Source organism: Pelophylax lessonae (assembly GCF_965119305.1).
Source record: "Pelophylax lessonae genome assembly, chromosome: 2".
In the NCBI taxonomy this organism is placed as follows: domain Eukaryota; kingdom Metazoa; phylum Chordata; class Amphibia; order Anura; family Ranidae; genus Pelophylax; species Pelophylax lessonae.
Window position 1 is genome coordinate 701,021,146 of NC_138769.1, and position 27,458 is coordinate 701,048,603.

At 40.5% G+C, this 27,458-nt stretch overlaps 1 protein-coding gene across 4 annotated transcripts in view; it reads left to right on the top strand.

The window, feature by feature from the left end:
* GDPD5 (glycerophosphodiester phosphodiesterase domain containing 5) overlaps window positions 1–27,458 on the top strand; it is a 362,654-nt gene that overhangs the window by 317,667 nt on the left and 17,529 nt on the right. For all 4 annotated transcript variants that reach the window (XM_082246656.1, XM_082246659.1, XM_082246657.1 and 1 more), the window contains exon 14: window positions 14,506–14,588. In XM_082246656.1, coding sequence (XP_082102782.1) covers window positions 14,506–14,588 — 83 coding nt within the window. The remainder of the gene's footprint in view (window positions 1–14,505; window positions 14,589–27,458) is intronic.

Here is a 27,458-nt window from a genome sequence, read left to right on the forward strand (position 1 = left end):
GCCGCCTGGTTCAGATCAGTCAGCGCCAGTGGTCCTAGAAATTCTAGGCTGGCCTCGTCAAGCCGGTCTGGCCCACTTCGACATGCTAGTTGCGGACGTTCCTTGTGAACTTCGTCTCAGGGAGTGTCTGCAGTCTCAAGGACCAATCTTCCATCGTGCTTTACAGTCGCTGGTTTTAATGGCCTGGCCATTGAGACCCAGGTACTGAAGGACAGAGGGTTGTCAGCTTCAGTTATTCCTACCCTTATTAAAGCAAGGAAAGCGACTTCCAGCAAGGTCTATTATCGCACATGGAAGACTTATATCGCGTGGTGCGAATCTTTAGGGATTCCTCCACGTACCTATTCGGTGACTCGAATATTGGCCTTTCTGCAAAAAGGAGTTGAGCAGAAACTAGCCTTGAGCACCATCAAAGGTCAAGTTTCAGCATTAGCTATCTTCTTTCAGAAACCTTTAGCTACCAAGTCCTTGGTGCGGAATTTCATCCAGGGGGTGCGGCACCTGGCTCCACCAGTCCGCGCGCCCTTACCGCCCTGGGATCTTAATTTGGTTTTGTCGGTTCTACAGAAACCTCCCTTTGAAAACATCAGGGAGATTCCCTTGCTTACTTTATCCCAGAAGGTAGCCTTCTTGGTGGCTATCACTTCTGCACGCAGGGTGTCAGAACTGGCTGCATTATCATGCCAGTCCCCATACTTAGTGATTCATAGGGATAAGGTAGTGCTTCATCCTAAGCCATCCTTTCTTCCAAAGGTGGTTTCAGATTTTCCTCTGAATGAAGATATTGTACTACCTTCCTTGTGTCCTCAGCCCAATCATCATCAGGAACATGCGTTGCATTCCTTGGATGGGGTTCGGGCAATCAGGGTATACCTGAAGGCGACGGAATCGTTCCGTGAGACGGATTCACTTTTTGTGATCCCGGATGGCCCCAGAAAGGGGTTGCCTGCATCTGCCACGACTATCTCCAAATGGATCAGACAGACGGTGGTACAGGCTTATTCTATTAAGGGTCGGAGTCCTCTGTTCCCTGTTAAGGCTCACTCCACTCGAGCGCTCAGTACTTCCTGGGCCTTCCGCCATCAGGCATCAGTGGTCCAGGTATGTAAGGCGGCCACCTGGTCGTCGGTACATACCTTTACAAAATTTTATAAGATTGATGTGATGGCATCGGCGGATGCCTCATTTGGCCGCAAGGTTTTGCAGGCCGCAATTTGAGGAGACTGGTGGTCTACCTCAAGGGTTTTTTTCTGTTGAAAAATTTCTGTTGAGTCTCATCACTGAGGATGAGCATTGTAAACTTCTAGTTGGCACCGGTTGGGCCTTCTAGATTGGATTTGATTTCCATTTTCCCACCCCTCATTTGTGGTACTGCTTTGGGACGTCCCGAGGGTGTTGAATCACCGAGGACTACGTCTGTCAATGAGCGATAGAGAAAAATGGATTTTTGTAAAATCTTACCGTAAAATCCTTTTCTCTTAGCTCATTGACAGACGTAGTACCCGCCCCTCTGTTTTGGAGTTGGGTTGGGTTAAATTCTCTAGACACTGCTTTGTGACATAACTGATTTGCTGTAGCAGAGAGAGAGAGGATATACCCTTGGGGACTGCCCCTAGGGTGTGGCCAGAGCATTTTCTTTCCTGTCTAGTCCTACTCCTGTGGAGGGCAGCATAACCGAGGGTGTTGAATCACCGAGGACTACGTCTGTCAATGAGCTAAGAGAAAAGGATTTTACGGTAAGATTTTACTAAAATCCATTTATATATGTATATGTGTGTGTGTGTATGTATGTATATATATATATATATATATATATATATATATATATATATATATATATATATATATATATATATAATGTCCAATCTTGAATGTAAACCATCAATAAAAAAAGAATATAGTGAAAAATATAGATTTATATGCACAGTCCCATAATAGGATCAGCAATATAAACTTATTGGTAAAAGCACAAAGTTCAGTGCAAAGATGTGCACAAATAATTGGTGATGACTTCAAAAGTGAAGAAGAGATCCAGTACAGTGCTCCAGAATCATCCACCGCACCCCTGTAAAATGGTTACCAGAAAAGCTGGCTACCGTTACAGCAGCAAACATGCACTCAGTGTAGATCCACCATCTGGTGTGGGGAAGAAATGTTGGCTCACTGAAAAGTATGTCCATGTACAGTATAGTATGTACTCAATGCTTGGTCGGGGCTCCTTTTGAATGAATTTCTGCATCAATGCGGTGTTATGGAAGCCAAGGTTGCTTTGATAGCTGCCTTTAGCGCGTCTGCATTGTTGGGTCTGGTGTGTCTCATCTTCTTCTTGATAATACCCCACAGATTCTGTATGGGGTTTGGGTCAGGCGAGTTTGCTGGCCAATCAAGCACAGTGATATCATGATCATTAAACCAGGTATTGGTACGTTTGGCAGTGTGGGTGGTGCCAAGTCCTGCTGGAAAATGAAATCCGCATCTCCATAAAGCTGGTCAGCAGAGGAAAGCATGAAGTTCTCTAGAATTTCCTGTTAGAGGTCTGTGCTGACTTTGGACTTGATAAAACACAGTGGACCAACACCAGCACTCCCCAAATCATCACTGACTACGGAAAATGTTGAATGTCATTTAAAAATCAAGGTCTCAGAATCTGGAGGAAGAGTGGAGAGGCGCAGAATCCAAGTTGCATGAGGTCCATTGTGAAGTTTCTACGATCAGTGATGATTTTTGGAGCCATGTCATCTGCTGGTGTTTGCCCACTGTGTTTTATCAAGTCCAAAGTCTGTGCGCCCTCTACTAGGAAATTCCAGAGCACTTCATGCTTCCCTCTGCTGACCGGCTTTATGGAGATGCTGATTTAATTTTCCAGCTGGACTTGGCACCGCCCACACTGCCAAAAGTACCAAAGTGCTTGATTGGCCAGCAAACTCGCCTCACCTAAACCCCATAGAGAATCTGAGGGGTATTGTCAAGAAGAAGATAGACACCAGACCCAACAATGCAGATGTGCTGAAGGCCGCTATCAAAGCAACCTGGACTTCCATAACACCTCAGCAGCGCCACAGACTGATCACCTCCATGCCACGCTGCATTGATGCAGTAATTTATGTAAAAGGACCCCCGACCAAGTATTGAGTGCATATTATACTGTACATGGACATACTTTTTAGTAAGCCAACATTTCTGTATTAAAAATCCTTTTTTTTTAATTGGTCTTTTATGTAATCTAATTTTCTGAGATACTGAATTGTGGGTTTTCACTAGCTGTAAGCCATAATCCTCAAAATTTAAGAGAATTATTTTTTAAATATATCACTGTGTAACGCATCTATGTAATATGAGTTTCACTTTTTTAATTGAATTATTGAAATTAACGTTTTGATGATATTCTAATTTTGAGATGCAACTGTATATGCTCTGTATATAGCCTCTCCTTTATTGAGGCCCTAAAATGCCAGGGCAGTACAAATAACCCCCAAATTGACCCATTTTTGGAAAGTAGACAGTCTGAGTTTAGTAAGAGGCAGGTGAGGTGAATTTTGTATGTAATTGTTTTTTAACAAAATAAGTTAAGTATAATTTGATATGACTGGCGTGGCGGTGATTAGGGAGACTCTTAACTGGTATTTTTTTTTTTTTTTTTTGTTTTTTTACATACCATACCATAGTAACACACTACAACTCTGGGAAGGTGGTTGGATATTTTTTTTTTCCTTATCACTGCAGTCATTTTAAATGTCAGGAGGACAGCTGTATGTAGGAACCAAAATTGTACCCTGGGTGAATAAAGTACCTCCCTTTACATGTCTCAGGGCTGTGCCCCTTCATTAGAATAGAGGGATGAGGTACAATGAACAGTGTTTTATTGGTTTGCACTACCACCCCCTTGCAGCACTGGTGTCCTCTGTAACATAAGTGTAGTGGATACCAAAAGAGTAACTAATACAATATGACTCAGAGTACAAATAGCTGATGAGATACCCTTCTACAGCAGGGCACTCCGAACTCTCCAAACAAAGGGCCAGTTTACCGTCCTTCTGACTTTGGAGGAGCCGGACTGTGGCCAGCAGGCATAGAAATTTGCCTGGCATCGGTGGGAGTACACAGTGCCTCATCTTTGGTATTAGTGGGAGTAATAGTACCCTATTGTTGGTTGTCCATAGGAGGAATAATGCCCCATTGTTGTAAGTGGCAGGAGTTATGACCCATTTTTTGTGTGTTGGTGGGCAGAATAGTGTCTTGTTTCAGTGTCCCAAAGGCCCAGATAAAGGCTGCACTTTGGGGACAACTGTTCTACAGGATGAGAACACTGCCTATGCCGGGGGTGAGTTTTTCTCCAAAAGGGTTGTTTGATAAAATGTGAAGGTCTTGAAAAGGTTTGCTTATCTTGGAGCAAACCCTGCTTCATGGCTGTGTAAGAAAAAGTTCACCCTCAACATGGAAATAATGGTGTGTGATTGCAAACTGTATACATTCCCCCCCAAAAAAGCTAGCCTGTTTAAAACTGAGGTCCACGTATTCTAGAATTAAATACTGATGGGGCTTGTAGGCCAAGATCATGGGCAGATGTGACCTTGTATTCCTTGGGAGAGGCTTCTACTGGTTTTATGCCCTGGTTAAGTCATTTTTTTGTAACTGCAATGTTATCAGTTTGGTAAAAGGGTGTTGTACCCGCACTATCCGAGGCACACTGAACCCTTGGATGCATCCTGGTTTCATACCAGCATGCAGGCAGCCCACACACCTTTCTTTGCACACGTCAGTTTGACATCTGGTATGAGGATATAGTAGCTTATATGAAAAACTTTACGGATCAATCCTTAACTACTCGAATTCCAGACTTTCCCCCTTTCTGTCCAGGCCAATTTTCAGCTTTCAGTGACATTTTGAATGACATTTGCGCGGTCGTGCAACACTGTACCTGTATGACATTTGTATCATTGTTTTCACACAAATAGACCTTTCTATTGGTGGTATTTAATCACCAGTTTTTTTTTTTTTTTGCTAAATAAATAAAAAAAGACAACATTTTGAAAAAAAAGTGTTTTTCTCTCGTTTCGGTCATAGAATTTTGAAAATAAAAATGATTTCTTCATATGTTTAGGCCAACCTGTATTCTGCTATATTTCTTTGTTGAAAATAACCCAAATCAGTGTATATTAGTCTGTAGGATGGTTTGAGAGTCCACAAACTATGGTGTGTATGTGTGTGTATATATATATATATATATATATATATATATATATAATGTATGTATATATTATGTATGTATATATATATATATATATATATATATATATATATATATATATATATTATGTATGTGTGTGTGTATATGTATGTATGTATATATATGTATATATATATATATATATATAATATGTATGTGTGTGTATGTATGTATATATAATATATGTGTGTGTATATGTATGTATGTGTGTGTGTGTATATATATATATATATATATATATATATACACACACACACACAGCGGGTAAGATAATATTGAACATGTCACCATTTTTCTAGGTAAATATATTTCTAAAGGCGCTACTGACATTACATTTTTACCACGTCAGTAACAACCCATGCAATTCATACATACAAAGACACCAAAACAAGTTAAGAAATGAACTTATGCACAACAATATGGTATGAGACTGGGAAAAAGTATTGAACACATGAAGAAAGGGAGGTGCAAAAATGCATTGGAAGCCAAGACACCAGCTGAAATCTATCCGTAATTGGACAGCAATTCTGCCCCTTGCCAGTGCAAATAATATTAGCTGGTTCCGTTTCAAATGATGGCCTATAAAATGGTGTCTCATTACCAAAGTGCCACACATAAAACATCTCATGATGGGTAAAAGCTAAGAGCTCTCAAGAACTTTGCAACCTTATTGTTGCAAAACATACTGACAGCATTGGTTACAGAAGGATTTCTAAACTTCTGAATGTTCCAGTGAGTACTGTTGGGGCCATAATCTGGAAGTGGAAAGAACATAATTTCTCCATAAACCAGCCACGATCAGGTGCTCCTCGCAAGATTTCTGAAAGAAGAGTGAAAAGATTTAATTTCTTGAGACCCAGAAATGCCAGGACAGTACAGATACCCCCCCTCCAAATGACCCCTTTTTAGAAAGTAGACAGTCCAAGGTATTTAGTAAGAGGCATGGCGTGTTTTTTGAAATTGTAGTTTTTGTCACAATTTTTGGGAAAATTAGGAAATTAAAAAAAAGGTTTACAGTCACCAGTGCAGTAGAGGGTCATCCTATAACTAGTGTAGCAGTGATCAGGGACACAATGACTGGTGACAGTATCTAAAAAAAAATTAATTTTTTTTTTCTTTTTATTACATTTTTTTAAATATTTTTGTTTATTTTTCTTTATCTTACATCACGGGACACAGAGCAGGTAATAATGACTATCTGGGTTATACGCTACTCTTAGGTGAATGGACACTGGCAACCAATAGACAGGAAGTTCCTCCCATATAACCCCTCCCATACAGGAAGAACCTTCGTTTTTTCGCCAGTGTCTTGAAGGTGATGGTCATGGCTGTTAAAGCTCTTCATTCCTAAGAATGATGTCCCAGCTTAGGGGTGTTCTGATCGAATCCATTCGAATGGCTCTAAAAGGATGGTACCTGAGCATCGGCAAAGAAGACCTGTAATGTGACCCATCTGGGGGCTGGACCCTGATAAATGGAACCCTGGTAATTTAATATCCCGAGGAGTTTGCCAGCAGGGTGCTCTACAAGTCCAAGGGTGTGGACCCCAATAAAGGTCCAATGACTGACAAAGCCCGCCGTGATGGGTGAAGTTTGGGTCCTCTAAGGATCCTGCGGTGGGACTGGTAAGTTTTTCCCTCTCTTTTTGAAATCAAGAAGTAGGATGACCATTTTTGGTGGACCGTGTGGGCTGAAGGATCAGCAAGGCATCTGAGACATAACTTCAGCCCATGGTTACAATTCTATGGGAGAGCTAGGTGACCAGTCAAGGCATAAAAGTATATTTGTATACTTACTGCTTAATCCAGGGGGCTTGTACAACTGTCTGTCGATACACCCCTGTACAGGTATCAGTGCACTTTTAAGGAGTTATGTCCCCAGAATAGCGTGCATTTGGTCTGCAGAAACATATTTTTAGGCTGTTTTAAAGCAGCATTAAGGCTGTATTGGAGTATATATGCTTGGTGTATCCTGAAAAATCAGTTGGGGCCAAGTGCGGTTGAGCTGGTGCAGCATAGTAAACATGTTACATGCCTGCTTGCTTGCAAAAAAAACACATGCCTGCTTGCTTGCATAAAACACATGCCTGATGCTTGCATAGGCGCGTGTTTGCATGGGCACATGCTTGCGTGAAATCATGCTTACATACATATGTTTGCATAAACTCATATTGCATGAATGCATTGGCACGTGTTTGCATAAGGGCATGGTTGCATAGACGCATGTTGTATAAAGGCGTGGATGCATGTTGCTTGGATGCATGAGTGAATGGGTACATATGTTTGCGGGAACACCTGTTTGCATAAACGCATATTTTCAAAAAATGCATTCTTACATGCTTCCATAAACGCATATTGCATAAAAGCATATGCTTAATCACCTTGAACTGCATGCACATATGCTTAATTGCCTTGATCCTTGGGGATCCAGCAGATAAAAAGTTGGAATCCTTACTTAAAGCTTCCTTTGCCGTCGCTGGCTCTGCTGGTCAACCAGCTATAGCGGCTATAGGTGTTTGCCAATCCTTAAAGGATCGCTTTAAAAGGGTGACTAGAAGTCTGCCTTTTCAGGGGGAATCTTCTGAAGAGTTTCCTCGCGCCTTGTGTTTTGCGGTCGATGCCCTTAAGGATTCTATTCAACAGATTTCCAGAGTTCATCTCTCTGTTCATATGTGCAGAGTACTATGGCTTAAGAATTGGTCAGCAGAATTACCTTGTAAGAAACAACTTTTCCTTTCCATGGGAAACGTCTCTTTGGTGAAGGTCTGGATAAATACATCCAGAAAGTTTTAGGTGGAAAAAAACGAATTTTTGGCGGTAAAAGAAGGATTAAACATCCATCTTTTAAAGTTCCAAGTGTATGGTACCTCCTAACACACCAGCTTCTAGGCAGTTCCGACTGCCTCAGCCATCAGGGGTTAGAAGACCTCAAAATCAAGGTCAGAAAAAACCCTGGGTCCAAAGGCCCGTTAAATCAGGTTCCAAATCTGCCTTATGGGAAGGCTCCTACAATTCTCAGAAACTTGGGGAGGAGTGGTGCAGGACAGGTGGGTCTTGTCCACAGTGGCTCCATGATAGAGTTCCGAGAGTTTCCTCCTTCTCGGTTTCTAGGTTCAAATGTCCCTGTTTGCCCAGTGAAAAGGAAGTCCTTGTTCCAGGCCCTGGAACATTCGTGGGTACAGGGCGTGATTGTGGAGGTTCCAACTAGCGAAAGGTTCATGGGTTTTTACTCCAATCTCTTTTCAGTGCCAAAACCAAATGGCAAGGTAAGACCCATTCTAGATCTCAAAGCTCTGAACCAGTATCTGACTGTGCAGTCTTTTCACTCTGCTCTGTGGTAGCCTCTCTAGGAAGAGGAGATTTTCTGGCTTCCATGTAGATCAAGGATGCATACCTCCATGTACCAATTTTTCAGGCTCCCTCAGAGGTTCTGCAGTTTGCAGTAGGACAGTGCCATTTCCAGTTTGTAGCTCTACCGTTCGGACTGGCTACAGCTCCCTGGGTGTTTACAAAAATCTTGGCCCCGGTGTGAGCCTTTCTTAGGCCCCAAGTCGCCTCTGTCATGTGTTACCTGGATGAACTACTGTTAAAGAATCACTCGCGCTTGGGGCTAACACAAGACGTTTCCCTAACGATCCAGTGCCTAGAGGATTCAGTTTGGATTATCAATCTAGAGAAATCAACCTTAAATCCTGTTCCCGTCTTGGAATATCTGGGTCTGGTTCTCGACACAGTTCAGGCCAAAGATTTTTTGCCGTCAAAAAAGGTTGTAGCCCTAATGTTAGCTCAGATCTCGTCAGGAGGCAATCACGATGATATACAGCCCATCAGTTGCTAACCCCCCTAATAGATAATGAATTTCCCCTCCATCCGGCCGGGAGTTATGATGACACACAGCACTCAAACTTAGTGCAGTCACAACTAACTTTATTGCAAGTGAAGCTCATATTTAAGGCATGTTTTTGAGCGGGAAAGACTGCTCCAGACTGGTTTACAATTCATCAGTCAATAGCACATATCAGAATAGTACATAAAAGGGCCTTTGCTTTCGCCATGCATTTGTGTCAATATGAGGTGTTCCCGTATCTGAATCTGTGTCGCCCCGTCTGCATTCAGTTGTCATGTGTTAATGTAAGCAATTGTCAATTGTTTATGGGTGGTGTCAGCAATCTCTATGCAACATGTCTTGTAATCTAAATGCAAAATATCCAACTGTCAAGTGTTCAAATGAATGAATGGAGAGGCGGTTTAACATGTCGTCTAAATGCAAATTACGGCTGGCTGCTGTCCAAGGTGGATGAATGGGTGCTAGTCTGGCTCGTTAAATCTGTAATTGCAGGGGGCCACCTTCCATCGTAGAATGAGCCCTAACAAAATGTAATATGAAATATAATTTCTGTAAGGCACGTTGATACACTCTTTCACCTAAGAAGCCTGGTTCGGTTCGTAGAGAGGAGAAAGTTGCCCTCCATACGACTATGCATGATACTATTGGGCAAAATGGTGGCCTCTTTCGAGGCAGTCCCTTATGCTCATTTCCACTTCAAAATGTTTCAGAACGGTATTCTCTCTGCTTGGAACAAGAAGGTCCAAGCATTGTATTCCCCTATGTCTCTTGCTCCAGGGGTCAGGCAGGATCTGTCTTGGTGGATGGTTCTTATCAACCTAAGCAAAGGAAAATCTTTCTTGTAACCACAGATGCCAGACTGATCGGCTGGGGGGGGGGGGGGCTGTTTTGGAGGGTCTTTCTGTCCAGGGGACTTGGTCTTGGGTAGAGAGACACTTGCCCATCAAAATCTTGGAAACCAGGGCAGCCCGTTTGTATTTTTCGTATTTGGAACAAAAGTGATGTAAAAAAAAAGCGAACACATAAGTAGGTCACATATGCATATGTAAACAGTGTTCACACCACTAATGTGAGATATCGCCGTGAACGTAATAGCGGGATCAATAATTCTAGTGCTAGACCTCCTCTGTAACGCTAAACTGGCAACCTGTAAACATTTTTAAAGTATTACCTATGGAGATTTTAAAATATCGTAGTTTGTCGCAATTCTATGTGCGCAATTTTAGCGTGTGACATGTTAGGTATCTGTTTACTTAGGATAACATCATCTTTAAAATTCTACTAAAAATTGGCTTATATAATATTTTTTTGCAATAAAATTCATTAAAGTGTATTTTTTCCCAAAAAACGCTGCACAAATATCTTGTGACATAAAAAATGTAAACAACCCCCATCTTATTCTCTAGGGCCTTTGCAAAAAAATATATACATTATGTTTAGGGGTTCTAAGTAATTTTCTAGCAAAAGAATGCTGATTTTTTGCTTGTAAAAAAAGTCAGAATAGGCCTGGTCTTTAAGTGGTTAAATATGGGTTTAACATGTTCCTATAGGTGAACTTAGCCTTTAAAGTGGTTGTAATCCTCAGACATGAAATATGAACAAATCATATCCCTCTATAGTGTGTATGTTTCTCAATTAAGAGCACAAAGTGTAATTTCTGTCTGCTGCGTCATCCCTCTGCTTTCGGCAGGAATCACTTCTGATGAGTTTTCCTGACACCAAGAGAAAAGGGGTGACGGGAGGGACCTTCAGCTGATTGACAGCCTCCGCTCTGTTGCTGTGTGAAGGGGGTGTGTCCCTTCCCTCCAATCACCTCTCAAAGCTCTCCTTACTGAGCTCTGCAGAGTGTAACTTCAGCTCTCCGCCCACTTTTTTCTGAACTCTGACATTGTTTATAATTCAGCACTTTCGATGTAGAGGCGAAAAGACTGCAAATAAACAGATACAACTTGTGTAGAAGGATTTACTTTATCTCTGTGTATTACCTCAAGTAATACATCGCACCGGGTATATGTAAGGGTTTGAAAGCCAACCTCATGCTCACATAAAAAAAAAAAAAAAAAAAAGCTATGTAATTGATTTTCCTTATCTGCTTAGTATTATTGTATACCAGTGTTGTTAGTGCAACATTATATGCTTCAGTTGAAAAAGTTGAGCTGGCATGTGTAGAGCATGAGATTCTCAGTCCCAATGAATATAAATACACAGAGAGAAATGCCCAAGGGACTTTACGAGACACAAACCAAAGACATAAAATGTACAATATGTATTTAAAATAAAAGGATTTTTACACACATTTAAAAATTCTTCTTTTAGACATTACAAACCTATGTACATGAAGATCCAGGGTTGCACAGATCAAGATATAGCTGGTGGTGGTCCAAGATGTAGATAGTTATGTATTAAATCTCTATGTGTTTTTTGCGAGACAGTACTCGCTTCCTCATGAGAAATACATATAGATGTCTAAAACTAGAGACAAGGTTGTTAGAAAAAAAAAGGGGGTAGAAAGTAGGGATCGACTGATTATCGGCAAAGCCGATATATCGAGGGCCAATCTGCACTTTCCCAGATATATCGGAATCGGCCCCTGAGGTTACCGATATTGCTGATATTTCGGGAAAGTGCTTTACCGGAGTGACGCCAGCAGCTAGACGGTCGGCTGTCTTGTAATAACTGATGTGGCTGAGAAGCCGCTCGGCTGTCATTACAAGGAGTGGGAGGGCATGCCCCCCCGCCGCCTTCCAGCATGGTCGCCAAAGAGAAGACCCGATCAAAGCCGCATTCGGCTCTCCATGTAAAAATCATGACATCACTTCCGGGTATTCGGCGCCAGATTAAAAAAATGACAGCATTTAAACAGCCAAACCTGGCTGTTTTGAATGCTTTTAAGTTCAGAGGAGGGGTTTGGGGTCTACAACAGTACCTGTCAAGTGTAAAAATAAAACATTTTTAAATGTACAACAATATCGACCGATACCAATATTCAATGGCCAAAATATCAGTATCCGCAAAGAAAATTCGATATTGGTCGATCACTAGTAGAAAGGGGGGGGGGGGGGCAGGGGTTTAAAAATTAGACGTGAACGAAAAACAAAAAAAATCAGCACGAAAATATTTAATGGAGAAGAAGAATAAGGAGTTAAATAGAGCTTATTAGAGTAAATTAGGGGTTACTAAGATGTTAATAAGGAGGAACGTTTAACAAAAAAAAAAGTTTTTTTTACTCGACAGGTTGCTTTAAACTGACTTCATCTGTAAATCAAAGTACATCCCTTTGATCTGTAGATGAATAAACAGAAAGGTACAAAATGAAACCATGTTTATTTTTTAACTTTCTGTTTTTGTGGCTGAGCAATGCTGTTAATCAACATTGTCAAGTTGTTTTCTTTTTTTGTTTTGTAAAGCTTCCCTCCCCCCACTGACAGCTGAATGAGTCTTAATTTGTTGAAGTGATTGTAAAGTCTCTTTTTTTTTTTTTTTCTATTAAAATAAAAAACATGTTACACTATCCTCCTCTGTGTAATGGTTTTGCACAGAACCGCCCGGATCCTCCTCCTGTTCTCGGGTCCCTTGCCAGAGCTCCTGGCCCCTCCCTCCGGTTGAGTGCCCCCACAGCAAGCGGCTTGCTATGGGGGCTCCTGAGCTGAGTTGCAGCTTCCTGTGTCCGTTCAGACACAGAGCTGCTGTTCGGTACCGCCCCTTTGTCCCCTGATTAGGTAACTGTGTTTGATAGCAGCAGGAGGCAATAGCGCTGCTGCTGTGTCTCACTCAATCAGAAGAGAGTCCCGGACGGCTAAGGCACTTGTGTACATCGCTGGATAGAGAGGGGGCTCAGGTAACTATTAGGGGGGCTGCTGCTCACAGAATGTTTTTTATCTTAACCACTTATCGACCGACCCGCTGCAGTTTTACATCGGTCATTTGATGCTAAATACCGGGATTATAGAAGCAGATAGCTACCATAACCCCGGTATTTTTGAAAACGGCGGGTGATCGACTTTCAGATAAGGGTGGTCCCCTTACGGTGCGGCGGATGAGGTGCCTCCCCGCCGCGTCCCGGCCGTTTTCCCCGCTTACTGGACCCGCCGGCAGCTGGGAAAACTATCCGGTCCCGGATCCTCAGAGACAGGAAGTCGAGTGAGGGCAAGATGGCCCTCGACTCTATGGTCTTGGAGGACCGGAGCGACGTCAAACGTCGTTGCCTAGCAACCGGGTTAAAGGGTCAATTTTTGTTTTCCCAACACTTTTTGTTTCCTCTTTTTTAGTGTAGTTGTGAGGTCTGAGGTCTTTTTGACCCCAGATTTCACAATTAAGAGGTCCTGTTATGGCTATTTATATTGCAAGGAAATGTTTACATTCCTTGTAATATGAATAATGAATAAAAATTATCAAATTTTTGAAAAAAAAACTGTGTAAAAATAAAAAATAATGAATAAAATAGAAAAAAAAAAATTAAAGCGCCCTGTCCTAGTTAGCTCGCGCACAGAAGCGAACGCATACGGAAGTCCCGCCCACATATGTAAACGGTGTTCAAACCACACATGTGCGGTATCCCCGCGATCGTTAAGAGGGAGAGCAATAATTTGAACCCTAGACCTCCTCTGTAACTCTAAGCTGGTAACCTGTAGAAATTTTTAAAATGTCTTTTTAAGTACCAAAGTTTGTCGCCATTCCGCGAGCGTGCACAATTTTGAAGCATGACATGTTGGGTATCTATTTACTCGGCGTAACATTATCTTTAACATTATGGAAAGAAATCGGGCTAACTTTACTGTTTTCTTTTTTTTTAATTCAAAAAGTGAATTTTTTCCCAAAAAATTGCGTTTGGAAGACCTCTGCACAAATACGGTGCGATAAAAAATATTGCAACGATCTCCAATATATAATGTTTGGGGGTTCTAAGTAGTTTTTTAGCAAAAAAAAAAAACAGATTTTAGCTTGTAAACACCAAGTGTCAAAAATTGGCCCGGTCTTAAAGTGGTTAAAGCATAGAATTAAGGATGCGGTGGCCCCGCTCCTAACAGCCAGTAATTTCCGGCTTTTTTTTGTTTTGTTTATATTTCAGCTGTCATTGGGGGAATCCCGCTGACAGCTGAAAGAACTGAGCCTGAAAGTATTTGTTTCAGGTATCGGAGCATTTGTACGAGTACCGCAAAATGCTTAGTGCAACCCTACTTACAAGGGTTTTTGCCTTTCTCTCGAAAAACTGTGGCTATAGGGTTCTCTTTATGGGTTTTCTATTATTGGTTGAACTCGACAGACTTGTGTCTTTTTCTCAACCTGACTATGTTATTTTATGTTCTATTACTCCATGGTTTAATTCATATAGAGGGTAGCAGGCCTGTACACGCAAGTATAACCGCAAAACGGTTCCTGTACTTCATTTCAGCTATGCTGCTAATATTTGATCCTGTCTTTGTCTCTTGCAGCCTCCAGAAGAATATTCTCTCATTTGGATTACATCAGACTTGATCTCATTCACTGTAATTATAGGCATTTTTGTATTACAGAAGTAAGTGTTATATTGTATTACTCTTTGTCAGATCAATCACTTGTATGGTCTATAGAAATTTAAGTGCTTTAAAAATAGAATCTGTGATGGTGGGCAACATAGATTAATACATAATAACCAAAAGTTTTGCCTCCTTTTATGTATCAAAGCAAAATTGAAAATGTAACATTTCACACTTTTCCTTTCTCTTGCTGTCCACTGAGAGCTGCACAGGATTCCCTTCTTTTTTCCGATTAGCTTCTCAGCCAACACTGCACTGCATGCAGATCTATAACAAAGATTCCATCCTGGCATCCCTCTCTGGGCTAGTTGATAACTGGTCTACAAAAATGTTCAGAAAAAAAAAAAAAAAATAATAAAATGCCCAATTAAAAAAGATGGGGCTACAGCAATGTAAGAGTAGTGTAATCAGGATATCCTATGAATAAATCACTCCTGCATATAGTGTGGCGACCATTGTTATGGTGGTGTAGCTATAACATTTTTGAGCTGTCCTTAATTTTGTATGGTAGCCACCTATAAAAAAAAATATTAAGCGAGTATGATCAGAATTATGTGACCATCATGTGAACCATAAATATTTATACCAAATGCGTCTTTGAGAGGGTAAATATTGTGTTCTACAAATGTCACGAAGAAGCAATATGGTAAAAATTCCTTGAGCTACCATGCTAAATGTGAAGATGACATGCTTTCGTTTTCTTTTTCCTTGTTTCATTACAAATCTTTCTAATTCCTTGCCATGTTTATAGAGGCGAGTCAAAGATCGGAATCTAGGAATTCAAAGACCTTCCTCATTCTACGCTAGATCTAGATATTGGCACAATAACACTGATAAATGTTAAAGCTGAACTTTAGGCAGATGGAAAATATTATTATTATACAGGATTTATATAGCGCCAACAGTTTGCGCAGCGCTTTACAATGTGAGGGAAGACAATACAGTTACAATACAATTCAATACAGAAGGAACTAGAGGGCCCTGCTCCTTAGGGCTTACAATCTAGAAGGGAGGGTAAAGTGAAACAAAAGGCAATAACAGTGGGGGATGGGCTGATGGAGAAAATGGAGGTATAGTTGTTAGGTGTGGGTAGGATAGGCTTCTCTGAAGAGGAGGGTTTGCAAAGATCGCCCAAAAGCTAATAGAGTAGGAGATATTCGGACAGATAAGGGTAAGGAGTTCCATAGGATTGGAGAGGCTCTGGAAAAGTCCTGGAGGCAAGCATGGGAGGAGGTGACGAGGGAGCTAGAGAGCAGGAGGTTTTGAGAGGAACGAAGAGAGCGATTAGGTTAGTATTTTGAGACTAGGCTAGTCTAGGCTAGAAAATAAATGAATGTAGCTCTGTTTTCTAAATACATACATTTTTAGCTCTAACAAGGCATTTGCTACACAGCAAGGCTTTCCTCAATTGGCACCCAACAGTATCTTGAACCATTGAAATACAGAAAAAAGCCTCAGACCAAAAACAGAGAAGAGCCCAAGATCATGTTAATTATTGGTAAAAAAAAAAATGTTTTATTGTTTTTTTTTTTTTTTTTTTTTTTAACAATTAAAATTATTTTGGACTTTGTTTTGGTCTGGTGCTCCTTTCTGCTTTTCTATACAGTATAGAGAAAAGCTCATCAGTCTGCTGCTTTTTTTTTTTTTTCACTGTTAGGAGACTTGTAGGGGTTAAGCCGACCATAGATAGTTTGAATCTCAAACTATGTATGGGCAGGCTAAGACCCCGTTCAGACTGGGGCGACACGTCTTGCACTGCGACCTCGGCGCGACTTGCACGGACGTCATATCATTGAAGTCAATGCAAGTCGCCTCCAGGTCGCCCCAAAGTAGTACAGGACCCTTTTTCTAAGTCGGAGCAACTTGTGTCGCTCCTATTAGAACGGGTCCTGTGCTAATCAATGGCAAGCGACCCACCGTGACTTGCCAGGCGACTTGGTAGTCGCTAGTGTGAATGGGGTCTAAATGTACCCAAGTTTGTTGATTTGGGTACCACCAGCCTGTTGGATTATAACCACTCTGATTATATAAGGTATATTTATTTTAACTGATGTTAAAATAGTTTGATGTTCTGCTTTAACTGTTTTTAAATAGTTACATAGAGGTGGATGCTTGCATCACCCAAGCAAGCTATTGAGGAGAGGCACCAGAGACCTCAAATCTCTGTTCTAAGGGAGACTTTATTACTGACGGGAAACATTTTCTTGTAGGTGACCAATTATTCCTCTATGAAAGATTGATGGATGTCCAGTGAGATCTATAAACCTAACAATCGTCATTCCAGACCATTGTGCTAGATATATATATATATATATATATATACAAACACATTTTTTTCCTAAAAGGATGGAGCAAATTGAACCAATTTATGTGTTTATTAGTTCTGCCTGTTCAGTTGTGTTGATTACCATGGTGCAGTGTTAACTTATATTACTACTTTATTGTATGCTGTTGACTTTTTCTTTCCCCTTTTTCCCAATTTTGAAGCTCAGGTTTTGCTTTGATATAAACCTTTGATGTTCTTGCGAAATCAGCATATTCATTTACCATTTTGTGAGCTGAAGCTCATTGTGAATTTGCTGGAAACCAGAAAATGACTCAATGAGGACACCAATGTCTGGAAATTACCCAGCTGTTTTCTGCCTCACAAAATGGCAGCCTTCACGATGATCCTCAATACTACTTTCAATCTCATGAATCTTGGCACAATATCAGGTGACCTAGAAAATGACCACCTTCATAAGGTACTTTAGTACTACTTCCATTCTTATGAACGTTGGTACAGAGCTGGGTCACCTACAAAATGTGCCACCTTCATAAGGAACCTCAGTACTACCTCCATTCTTACGAACCTTTGTACTGAGCTGGGTCACCTACAAAATTGCCACCTTCCATTCTCATAAACACTGTTAGAAAATAGGGTCACCTACAAAAATGGTCATCACAGTATTTGTATCAGCATTTTACATCATTGCCTAGTAGTTGTAGAATATCATTTCTGGATTCTGCTCCAGTAACTCCTGTGGAAAATCGGAGTGTCCGGAATTGTCCACATTTCAAAATGTCCGCCTCTGCTTTGCGCTACTTCCATAGTCAGGCCAAATGTTTAAACAATGACTAACCTTGTGCTTTCTTTCTGTGTTGAATCTCATAACAGTCTTTGCATGTTCCTCCTCTCTTTCTCTGCTGCATTATGGCATCTCACAGTTATCACTTAATCAGGTAATTCTGCTGTCTTCACCTCGGTCCCCCCTCTGTTCGTCCACATCTTATTCATCATGACACAACCTGAGGCAGATAGATGGTGATAATAAACGAGCACCCAAGCCTTTTCATATAATAAATTCACCAATTAGTTATGTGGAAGTCATGAAGCCCTAACAGTTGACACATCTCTGCAAAACAGACGTGAGGAAGATATTCTAAAATGGACAAGTGTCCGTTTTTCTCACCTCTGTTTTGGTCTTGAAATAGCCAATGATGTGAGATAGTCTATATTTAGCTATGTCAGGTGGCAATGCCTGGTCTAGGACATTTGCCAACCAACCACTCTTCATAGGAAAGAGCATTGGGCTGCGTTGAAAGCCTTTTCTGAGTGCTGCTGTCCATTTTCAGATAATTGGCAGCCTTTCCCCACCTCACTACTCCTCTCTGCTTTTTAGCTGTATGTTTTACCCTCCAGTACAAACCTTTAGCTAATATTCATCCTTTACACTCCTCACCTTCCCAATCTTCATGGAAGGGAACCTGTCACTTTTCCCATTACTGCCTCTGAACCCTCAGCAGATAGCAATCCTTGCAGAAATGGGGGAGCGTATGGCCTTCTTTAAGAACTTAGTGCCTGGACTGAGTGACCAATCACCATGCTCAAACACTGTGAGCTGACCAGGAGACAGTTAACATTGTGTAAGCTCCAAATCCATTAGACATGCAGCTTACACAGCAGTTGTTGGGTCAGCAGGGAAGGTAAGTATCATGGGGGATGGGGGTACTAAGGAAAACCCATCACTTTACTATATTAATTGCCCTGCTGGAAGAAGACCAATATCATGGTGAGGAGATTTACTGACATGGAAACCATTAAACATTGGATTATATTAATTACATTTTGGACAAATATGTCTGGACATTACCAGAAAATTCCATGGTAACCCTGTTGCTTCCTATGCCTTGCAAACCCACCTTAACTACACATTTTAACCTTTTCTGTTTTAACTCAGGTAAGCTAATGAAGCTGTAGGATGTGTTGCACATAAGCGTGGCATTTGTTTTTGCTGTATCTGAAGCCTTATCCTCAAAACACCTCCTAAATTAGGGGATCTAAAAGTCTTTTGGTAGAGTTTTAGTGTGAGATCACAGAACATTATTAGAAACCCCAACATGCAAAAGAAGTTTAAACAAAAGGAGAAACACGGTCATGAAAAATTCTAAGTAGTGTGGAGAGATAGAAAATAACTTCGCACATGAAGCTTCAAAAAAACAAAAAAAAAAAAAACACTAAAGTCTGCACTGGAAGACACATGCAGAGTCTACCTCCTCTATCCTTCTCCTGCAAAGCATGATCATTAGATATGTGCAATTCGTCTCATTATGAATCTAAATTTGAACAAAATTTACATTATTCGGAGATTGAAAGATATAAATAAAAATCTCTGAATCACAATAGTAATGGATTTTTAATGAATTCAAAATAAATGATAATGAAACAATGAAATTCATTATTTTCATTTGGATTCGAAGTAACGTATTGACCTAAAGTATGATCCAAATGGATTCAGATCCATTTAGTTTTTATGTTGCATTAACATTTTTTTAATAAAATACACTAAATATGAAATGGAAGCATATTGTAATAAATACAGTAAGGTATAAATGTGAAAAAAGGTGACGATTCCTACTATTTGGGTTGGATAGAGGTGGATTCATCAGAATCCCTGAATCGTGAACTAAAGAATGAAATCAAAATGAATTTCATTCCATTTGTTATGTTATGATTCGGAGATTCCGATGGATCCACCTCCATCCAACCCAAGCAGAGTGTATAAGTAATGAACACGCTAAAACAAATCTAGCCAATCTTTCAAAATCACTTCTGAAATACTAATCGATTCTGAACAGCGTATATAAGAAACAAATTCAAATGTAAGAAACAAATTCTGAAAAGGAATCATTCTAACATAACGAATATTAGGAAACAAAATAAAAAACCGTAACAAACTAATCTGAAGCTAAATGGATTTTTCTGTCATGCACATCTTTAGTTATTATCTTTTCATCATTTGATTTAATTAATGTGTATTTTCTAAATCGAATCTTAGATCTCTTTTAAAAAAATTCTTCTGCATGCTTACAGATTTATCCAAACCCTATTTGTTTCTCTTGATATTTTATGAATCAGGATTAGCTTTCACATTTCTTAACTTTGGCTTTTTAGTTAGCCCTCACTTCCGAACCTAGGAGGGGCTGCTAATATGCAAATTAATGAAAACCAAATCCCCCCGGCAATATGTGTAGTAAGTAGGTAAGGAATCATAGGTCAGGGAACAAAAATGATGATCTGTGTTGCAAACAAGGTTGTTTTATATTTTTCACACCTTTTATTATGCAAGTTTTAGATGGTAAAAAAAATAGAAATTGTATTTCTCTTACGTTCATTAGAGGACACATCTTTGCTTTAGATCTTCACCTACCAGGTAAACTTCCACCTGCAGAAATAGGACACCAGGTACAACCAAAAAATAGGACACCAGGTACAACCAAAAAATAAGATTACCACGGGCAGCCCCTGCTGGTGGTCAGAACCTCCCACATTCTAAGACAGAACCCGTAAAATCCTTTTCTCATTCTAAATGTGTCCTCCAATGAAAACAGAGAAAAGGATGTTATGGCGAGTACGGAAAAATTCTGTTTTTGACACTATGCCCTACTGAAGTTCACAACAAATATGGCATGGCTTAATGATGAAAATAGAAAATGGTTGCACACCACCACGGAATCCAATGAAGAAAAGTTCTATATTCACATAAGTGATACAAGGTACAGCAGGGTAGGACAGTAGACGCGTTTCACACGACTGCTACATGCTTGTTGACTACTTGGTAGTGAACAAGCTCATGGCAGTCGTGTGAAACGTGTAGACTGTCCTACCCTGCTTACCTTGTACCACCTATGTGAATATAGAACTTTTTTTCATTGGATTCCGTGGCGGGGTGCGACCATTTTCTTCTTTCATGCTTCTCCTAGTGGCAAGCCAAGGTTCAGCACCCACCTTGAATCGTGGGCTTTGACTAGCCTGAGCGGTGTTCTCTCTCTTCATTGCATGATTCAGACCTGCTCAGCTGACAGCTAGAATCGTGTATGGCCCAAAAATGAGTAACTGTTTCTAGCAGAGATATCCTTAAAGTGGACCTAAATACAGCAAAGTCCATGTTTTTAACTTTGGGGGGGGGGATGGGTTAGCGAAAGAGTTAGCAGACTCTGTTCATTGCAAAGCTGTGTTGTATTGGAACCTACAGGGGATGCCGCATTTCATAGAACTGTTTACATGCAACTTAACCCCAAAATTGTGTTGGGAAACGATGAGGGATTGAAAGGGTTTTTAATAGTATTAAATTACAGAATGACTTTTATGACAATCATAATTGGGTAATAAAGCTTGTCTGCTAAAGCATGTCAGACAATTTTTATTTTAGGTGCTAGATAAAGAAAGGATAGGGTTAGACCTCTGTATGGGTCTTCTTGCTAGGTGTACTCACCAGTTTCAAGGGCAATTTGTCTCCCTAGGACAGAATGTTAGGGGAAATTTGCCTAGCATGGATACAGACAGCAATAAAAACTCAACAGAGGTTCTGATTTTTCCTTGCTCTATCCCAAACCGAGATGCAGGAAAAAGGTTTTGTCTAGACTAGTTTCACTTTCATTTTTTACACGCAAATTAAAGATGCAGAGACCCTTTTTAGTGTATTTGTCATTCAGCTGCTGGGCATCAAACTCATTTATTTTGGTAACAATTTATACATGTATCTGAATAAGTTTCATACTCCTGTGCATCAGTTTTGCTCCATACAATATCTCCTCCATTTATGGGATCTTTAATTAACACTGTAACTCAGTATCATAATTGACATAAAAAGAAAATGGATCACAAACCAGACCAATTCATACTGAGCATATGATTAGATATACTTGTGTGAATATTTTCTTCAGTACCACAGACTATAAATAAATATATATATATTTATTTTGCCCAGATCTAAATGTCTATAAAAGTTGAGATCCCACCCTAACTTTTGAGCTTCCTTAAGGGTACTCCTATCCTCTAGTACTCTAATACTCTCTGAGCAGCATTGTTGATTGGAGCACTGTGCTGGAGGAGTGACGGACCTCTGGAGACCTTGACTCTTCGTTCTGTGTAAAAGCAGCAGTCTGTCTCTCCAGTGTGCTACCGACACAGGGAAGCTTTTACAGTACAGTGCAAACACACATAGCAAAAATAATATTTTAAAAATGCCATATTCTTTACTTGTTATGCAGGCTGACTGCATAATGCGTGAAAAGCGTGAGGCATTAAACCCACTACAGTTTCCTCCATTGTTCAGGGACTGTTGATGAGATGATCTCGCTGGGTTGCCAAGTAGTACATACCTGCTATATCAATTAGGAAGGTTTCCTACCAACCCTTCTAGATTTTAATTTATGGGAAATGTTTAAAGGGGAGCTGGAACATAAAAAGGTATTTGAGGACACCTAAATCTCCCATGAGAACTGAAAAGGATGCTTAGAGTGGGTTCAAGACTAACTTCCAAAACATATAAGAATCTAGGTACAGGCTAAGCCTATACCTAGACATCACTTTAAGGTTGACCATGGATTGGCCCTTTAAAGAAAAACCTGAACTCTTGCTTCCATTACCAATTACATGCCCTCCTGACAAAACTTTTGCAGGAGCTGGGATTTCAGTTTTCACATACAGCACCATCTGAAGATATTTGGTACTGCACACGGATGGATTAGAAGGTGGTGTACAACATTTTTGGAAGAGACCGATGAAAAGGATCTGTTGGTGACAAGCATTCACCATTTGATATACCTGTACACAGAGGGTGTAGTTAAGGTTACCCATGGCTTTAAATGGAGGATGTTTCCAAAATTTCAGATTTCAGCCAATGAAGTATGTATTCCTTGCCAGTATGAAGACGTTTAAACTTGGGTCTGACACAAAACTGCTGAACATAAAATTGTGATAGGTTCTTTTTAGTTTGAGCGCATTGTTCTAATTGTTAGGAAATAATAACGTTTGTTTTGAGATTATTCCTGGCCTCTATCTGTGGGGATTCGCAGATGGTCTTGTAGGTTGGCCATACCCAGCAGATATCTCATCTGTTAAAGAAAAATAGGAACCTTTTTCTCCATCTTGACAAGCGAAGTGTCCAGACCTAGCACAAATTCCCCATTTGAGACATGGAACTTCTTTTTGTGGAAACATGTGCTTTGAGGGAATTCCTCATGATTCTTTGGGATAAGACTTGAACATCACCATTACAGAAATGGTACTGTATGCCAAAGTGGGACATTCACTTAATGGCCTGCCATGCCAAAATAGAGAATTAATTCTCCTTCGGAGAGGGGTAACTTAATGCATTTGGGGGCCATAGTCTAGAGAGTCTCCCTGTGCTGAACGTTCTACTCCATTCAGTCATTTCTCGTGTTGATGAGACCCAGTAGCACATAATATTGTCCACGGGTCAGTGTTCTAGTTCAACAAAGGCCATGTGACTCTTTATAAACCCCACAGATTTCATTTTACTATGTTAATATGAAGCTCAACTCCAACCAAAACTTTTATTTTTGACCATTGGTGAGATTTTCTCTTCCTGTGTCATCAAGACGTAAATTGAGCAAAATCTAATGTCCGGTCGTTGGACTGCTCTGGGCATCCTTTCCCAGTGCAGCCCAATCCAACTGATGTAAACAGACTCTCATTCAAAAAAGGTTTACAATTCTTCAAAAAAAGGGAACTACCAAGGACTCCTTATCTCTATATGCAAATATATATATATAAAAAAAAAAAAATTACCATCTATAAAGCCTGGTCCAGATATGCAAATAACAAAAATCACTGTATTAAAACACAACATTAAAAACTTGTATTCAGAGAAAAACAAAATCAACAAATAAACCCCTGGGAGATAATAGCATACTAGATATTACAGTGAATAGCTTTCAATATATAATTAGAGTGCACTATATTTTATCTAACTTTATATTAATGGCTTGCAGTAACCGTTGGCTAATTACGCACCTCAGTGGGTGAATGTATTGTATAAACAGATCTTACATATAATTATCAAGCAGCCACAAATATTAATATTTGTCATTATGTAGAATGAATGCATTGAAATAAGTTGAATTCATTTACTCCATATTTAGTGGCTATTGTTTAATGAATTTCATGCCTATAGTGTTCAACATGCCATTTATTTATCCAAAGTTGTTTCCGTCTCATTTAAAACCGTACATGTAGTTCAACTTTGCCTCAAGCCGCCCACCTGTGATGCATTGGAAAAGTTCAGCATATCAAATGGTGTTGTGTAAGCATTCCACATGGTATCATACACTACTTGGGAGAGAATATGGTATTTCTATAGCATAGTTTACCTTTATACTAAGTCCTCTCTAGTGTTTCCCTATATGAAACACAATGGCGTTGATTTACTAAAGGCAAATAGATTGTGCACTTTGCAAGTGTCGATGATTCAGAGCTTAGTAAATGAGGGGAAGCTCTGCTGACTTCTATCATCCAATCATGTGCAATCAAAAATACTATAGTTTAAAAAAAAGAAACGCAAGATCACCAAAAATACTATAGTTTTTATTTTCCTTGCATGTGATTGGGTGTGCTTTGCAAAGTGAAGCTTCGCCTCATTTACTAACCCTCGGAGCAACTGCAAATTCAAAGTGCACGGTCTATTTGCGTTTAGTAAAGTCAACCCCTGTTTTGCTACCGATGAAAGGAATTTTTGGTACAACAACTTGGCCAAGCTTTTTGTATATAAATGCAGCAGAGATATTGTATAAGCTGTGATTTCCCGAGGCTGTATTGCTCCGAAACTTGCACACCTTTCAAGGAAATGCTGACATTTCATTCAGTGGAGCTGAATGCTACACCGTTTGGTATGTTCATATATTTTAATGCACCATAGGTGGGCAGGTTGAGGAGAAGTTGGACAACATGTATCCATGTACCTCAGGTGGAAATGACATTGGATAAATACAGTATGTGGCACGCTCATTACATGCATGTTCATTACACTATATGCATAACATTTTTTGCATAATAGCCATTGTATATGAAATAAATGAATTCAACGTTTATAAATGTATTCTATGATACGATGAATATTAAAATTTGTGGCTGCTTTAAGTGGAGCTAAACGCCACAGTACTTACCTTTCCTTCAATAATCTGACATCCCTCGCTGGTGCCAGCATTTATTACCTTGCTTCTGTGTGCTTTTTTTTTTTGGCCAGCATGGGATGATGTCACTATTGCGCATGTGCAGGAGTGCAGTCATCCTAGCAAAGAGGTGCTGTGCCCTAATGTAAACTGAGCTGTACGTGGCAGATAGAGATGATTTTGAGTCCCCAGCAGTCTTCTTTATTGAGGAGTTCTAAACATTCTGAGTTAAATAAAACATATTGTTAAAAAAATTACTTTTCCTGGTGAAAATGCTACTGCAGGCTCCCTACACTGCCGATTGCATGACCAAACATCTAGGCCCTCTGCTAATCTTGAATTCTGATCCACTCCTTGAACAGGTTATGTGACCAATCTAGACTTTGGGTTATGTAAACAGCAATACATAAAGAATGCAGAGTTAAATTTCTTTCATTTTGTTTGTTGTTTATCTACCTCAGGAAGGTCCACTTTAAATGCTTCCTATGCAAATATGAACTTTGCCCAAATGTTTTTTGGAGAGAATCATTTCCTTCTAGTACATAAGAATTACACAGTGTCTGTCGTCCACACAAAAAAAAACACATTATTGTATTCTGCACTGGACACCCCTTGCACTGTTAACCTTCTAGATTGTCATATTTGTAGTAACCGATGTGCGTTGCTGCTTGCAATATTCCTCCTCAGTCCTTGATTGTACAGCCCCAGTTGGATACCTGTCAGTTTGCCTGTACCCTGTTCTGTATTTCCACAATCCTCATGCACTTGGCCTGTTGTAATAGGTTTTCTGTTGGAACCTGTTCACACCTGCGCAGCTGTTCTGCCACCGCTGATTCAAAATGTGGGGAGTATCTGCAGGTGCTTTTCATGCGTCCCTAGTACTTTATGCCTAGTATGATCTGAGTTATGTTCAGTGTTTTGTAGAATGCATGGAGTACATCCAAATACCGCAAGTTTTCCTATATACGTGTAAAAGCCTGGCCACTTCTGAGATTACTTTAAGATTGGTTCACCAAATGAGGGACAGTTAGGAAGCATGCTGTTTGCAAATGAGCTAATAGAAACAAATGCAAGGATCCCTTAATTTAAGTGTTGTTTTGACAGGTTTTTTTTTTCCATTTAAACACACTTAAACAGAATATTGCCTTGTCCGTTTGAGTTCAGATCCACTTTAAGGACTCTGGAAGAACAGGTAGGGTTATTAGAATTATTAAAAATCTGTCTACTGTGTCAAGAATGAGCCTTCTGGACATACAGTAGACTTGTTCTAGGCCTAGAATTAGGTTAAGTGGTCTGCAGCAACCTTTGGCTTGATAGATGCTCTGCTGACCTTAGCACCAACCTAGAACTCTGTTGTGACCAGCACCCCAATGCATTGCTGCCATGGCATCAGGTCATGCACCCTAGAACCAAACTATTGCAAGTGCACTGCATGTTGTGGAAGATGGATGTGATTACCCATATCCACACTTCCTGATGCCTTAAGCCCCATACAAATGGGCTCCTGCTAGGCGCTAAAGGGTGCAGCAATGGCCGCTTACTTCCCCACCAGCCTGAACAAGGAACACGAGGGGCTGAGGAATGCCACCCTACATAGGGCTGGTGCGCTGGCTGACTCTCCAGAGAAAGCAGCAGCTGTGGAGGACATCCATCATGGTTGCTGTGGAGGAGGTAAACAGCAGCTCAGCCTGTGAGGAGGGCAACCGCTGGGGTGGCAGAGGAGTTGGGCACGAGAACAACTGGGGAGGTGGGCAATTAGGACTGCTGGGGAGGCAGAGGAAGCGGGCACAAGGACAGCTAGGGAGGCAGAGGAGATGGGCACCTGTCTCTGGACGTAGGAGATATTGTGCTGCCAGTTGAGTCCGCTCTGACCCTGTTGTAGTCACCCACGCCCTGCAAAATAGTCCAGCATGGCCCTTCACGGGCTGAATGCGGGGCGACATTGGCTTATTCAATAAAAACTGTGTGGGTCATTTGGCCCGACAGAAGGCGGGCGAGCATGCTGGAAAACAAGCAGCCGACCAGCTCCCGATCAATGCTCTTAGCTAATGACTGAGAGCGCTTACCAGAGTGTTTTGCCTGGGGGGGAGTCGGAACACAACATCTCAGTTGGGGAGATCGCTGTACTAATGTCAGATCGTTAGTGCAGCGCCTCCGACCGGAGCTGACCATTTTTTTTTGTTCAGCTGGGTTGAACGTAAAAAAACTCAGTGTGTACCAGGCTTTATTATTGCCTAGCCAAGCCATTTGTACAACACCTTAGCCTTTGTTCTTTGAAGGCTTCAGTGGGGTTTCCCATTCTCAGAACATTGAACATAATTCGTAAAATCAAATTAAGCTAAAATTAAATAATTGGAATCTTTATTTTTTGTTGGCCTAATGCTTGGGGAGATTGTTAGATCCCCTCTAGACTG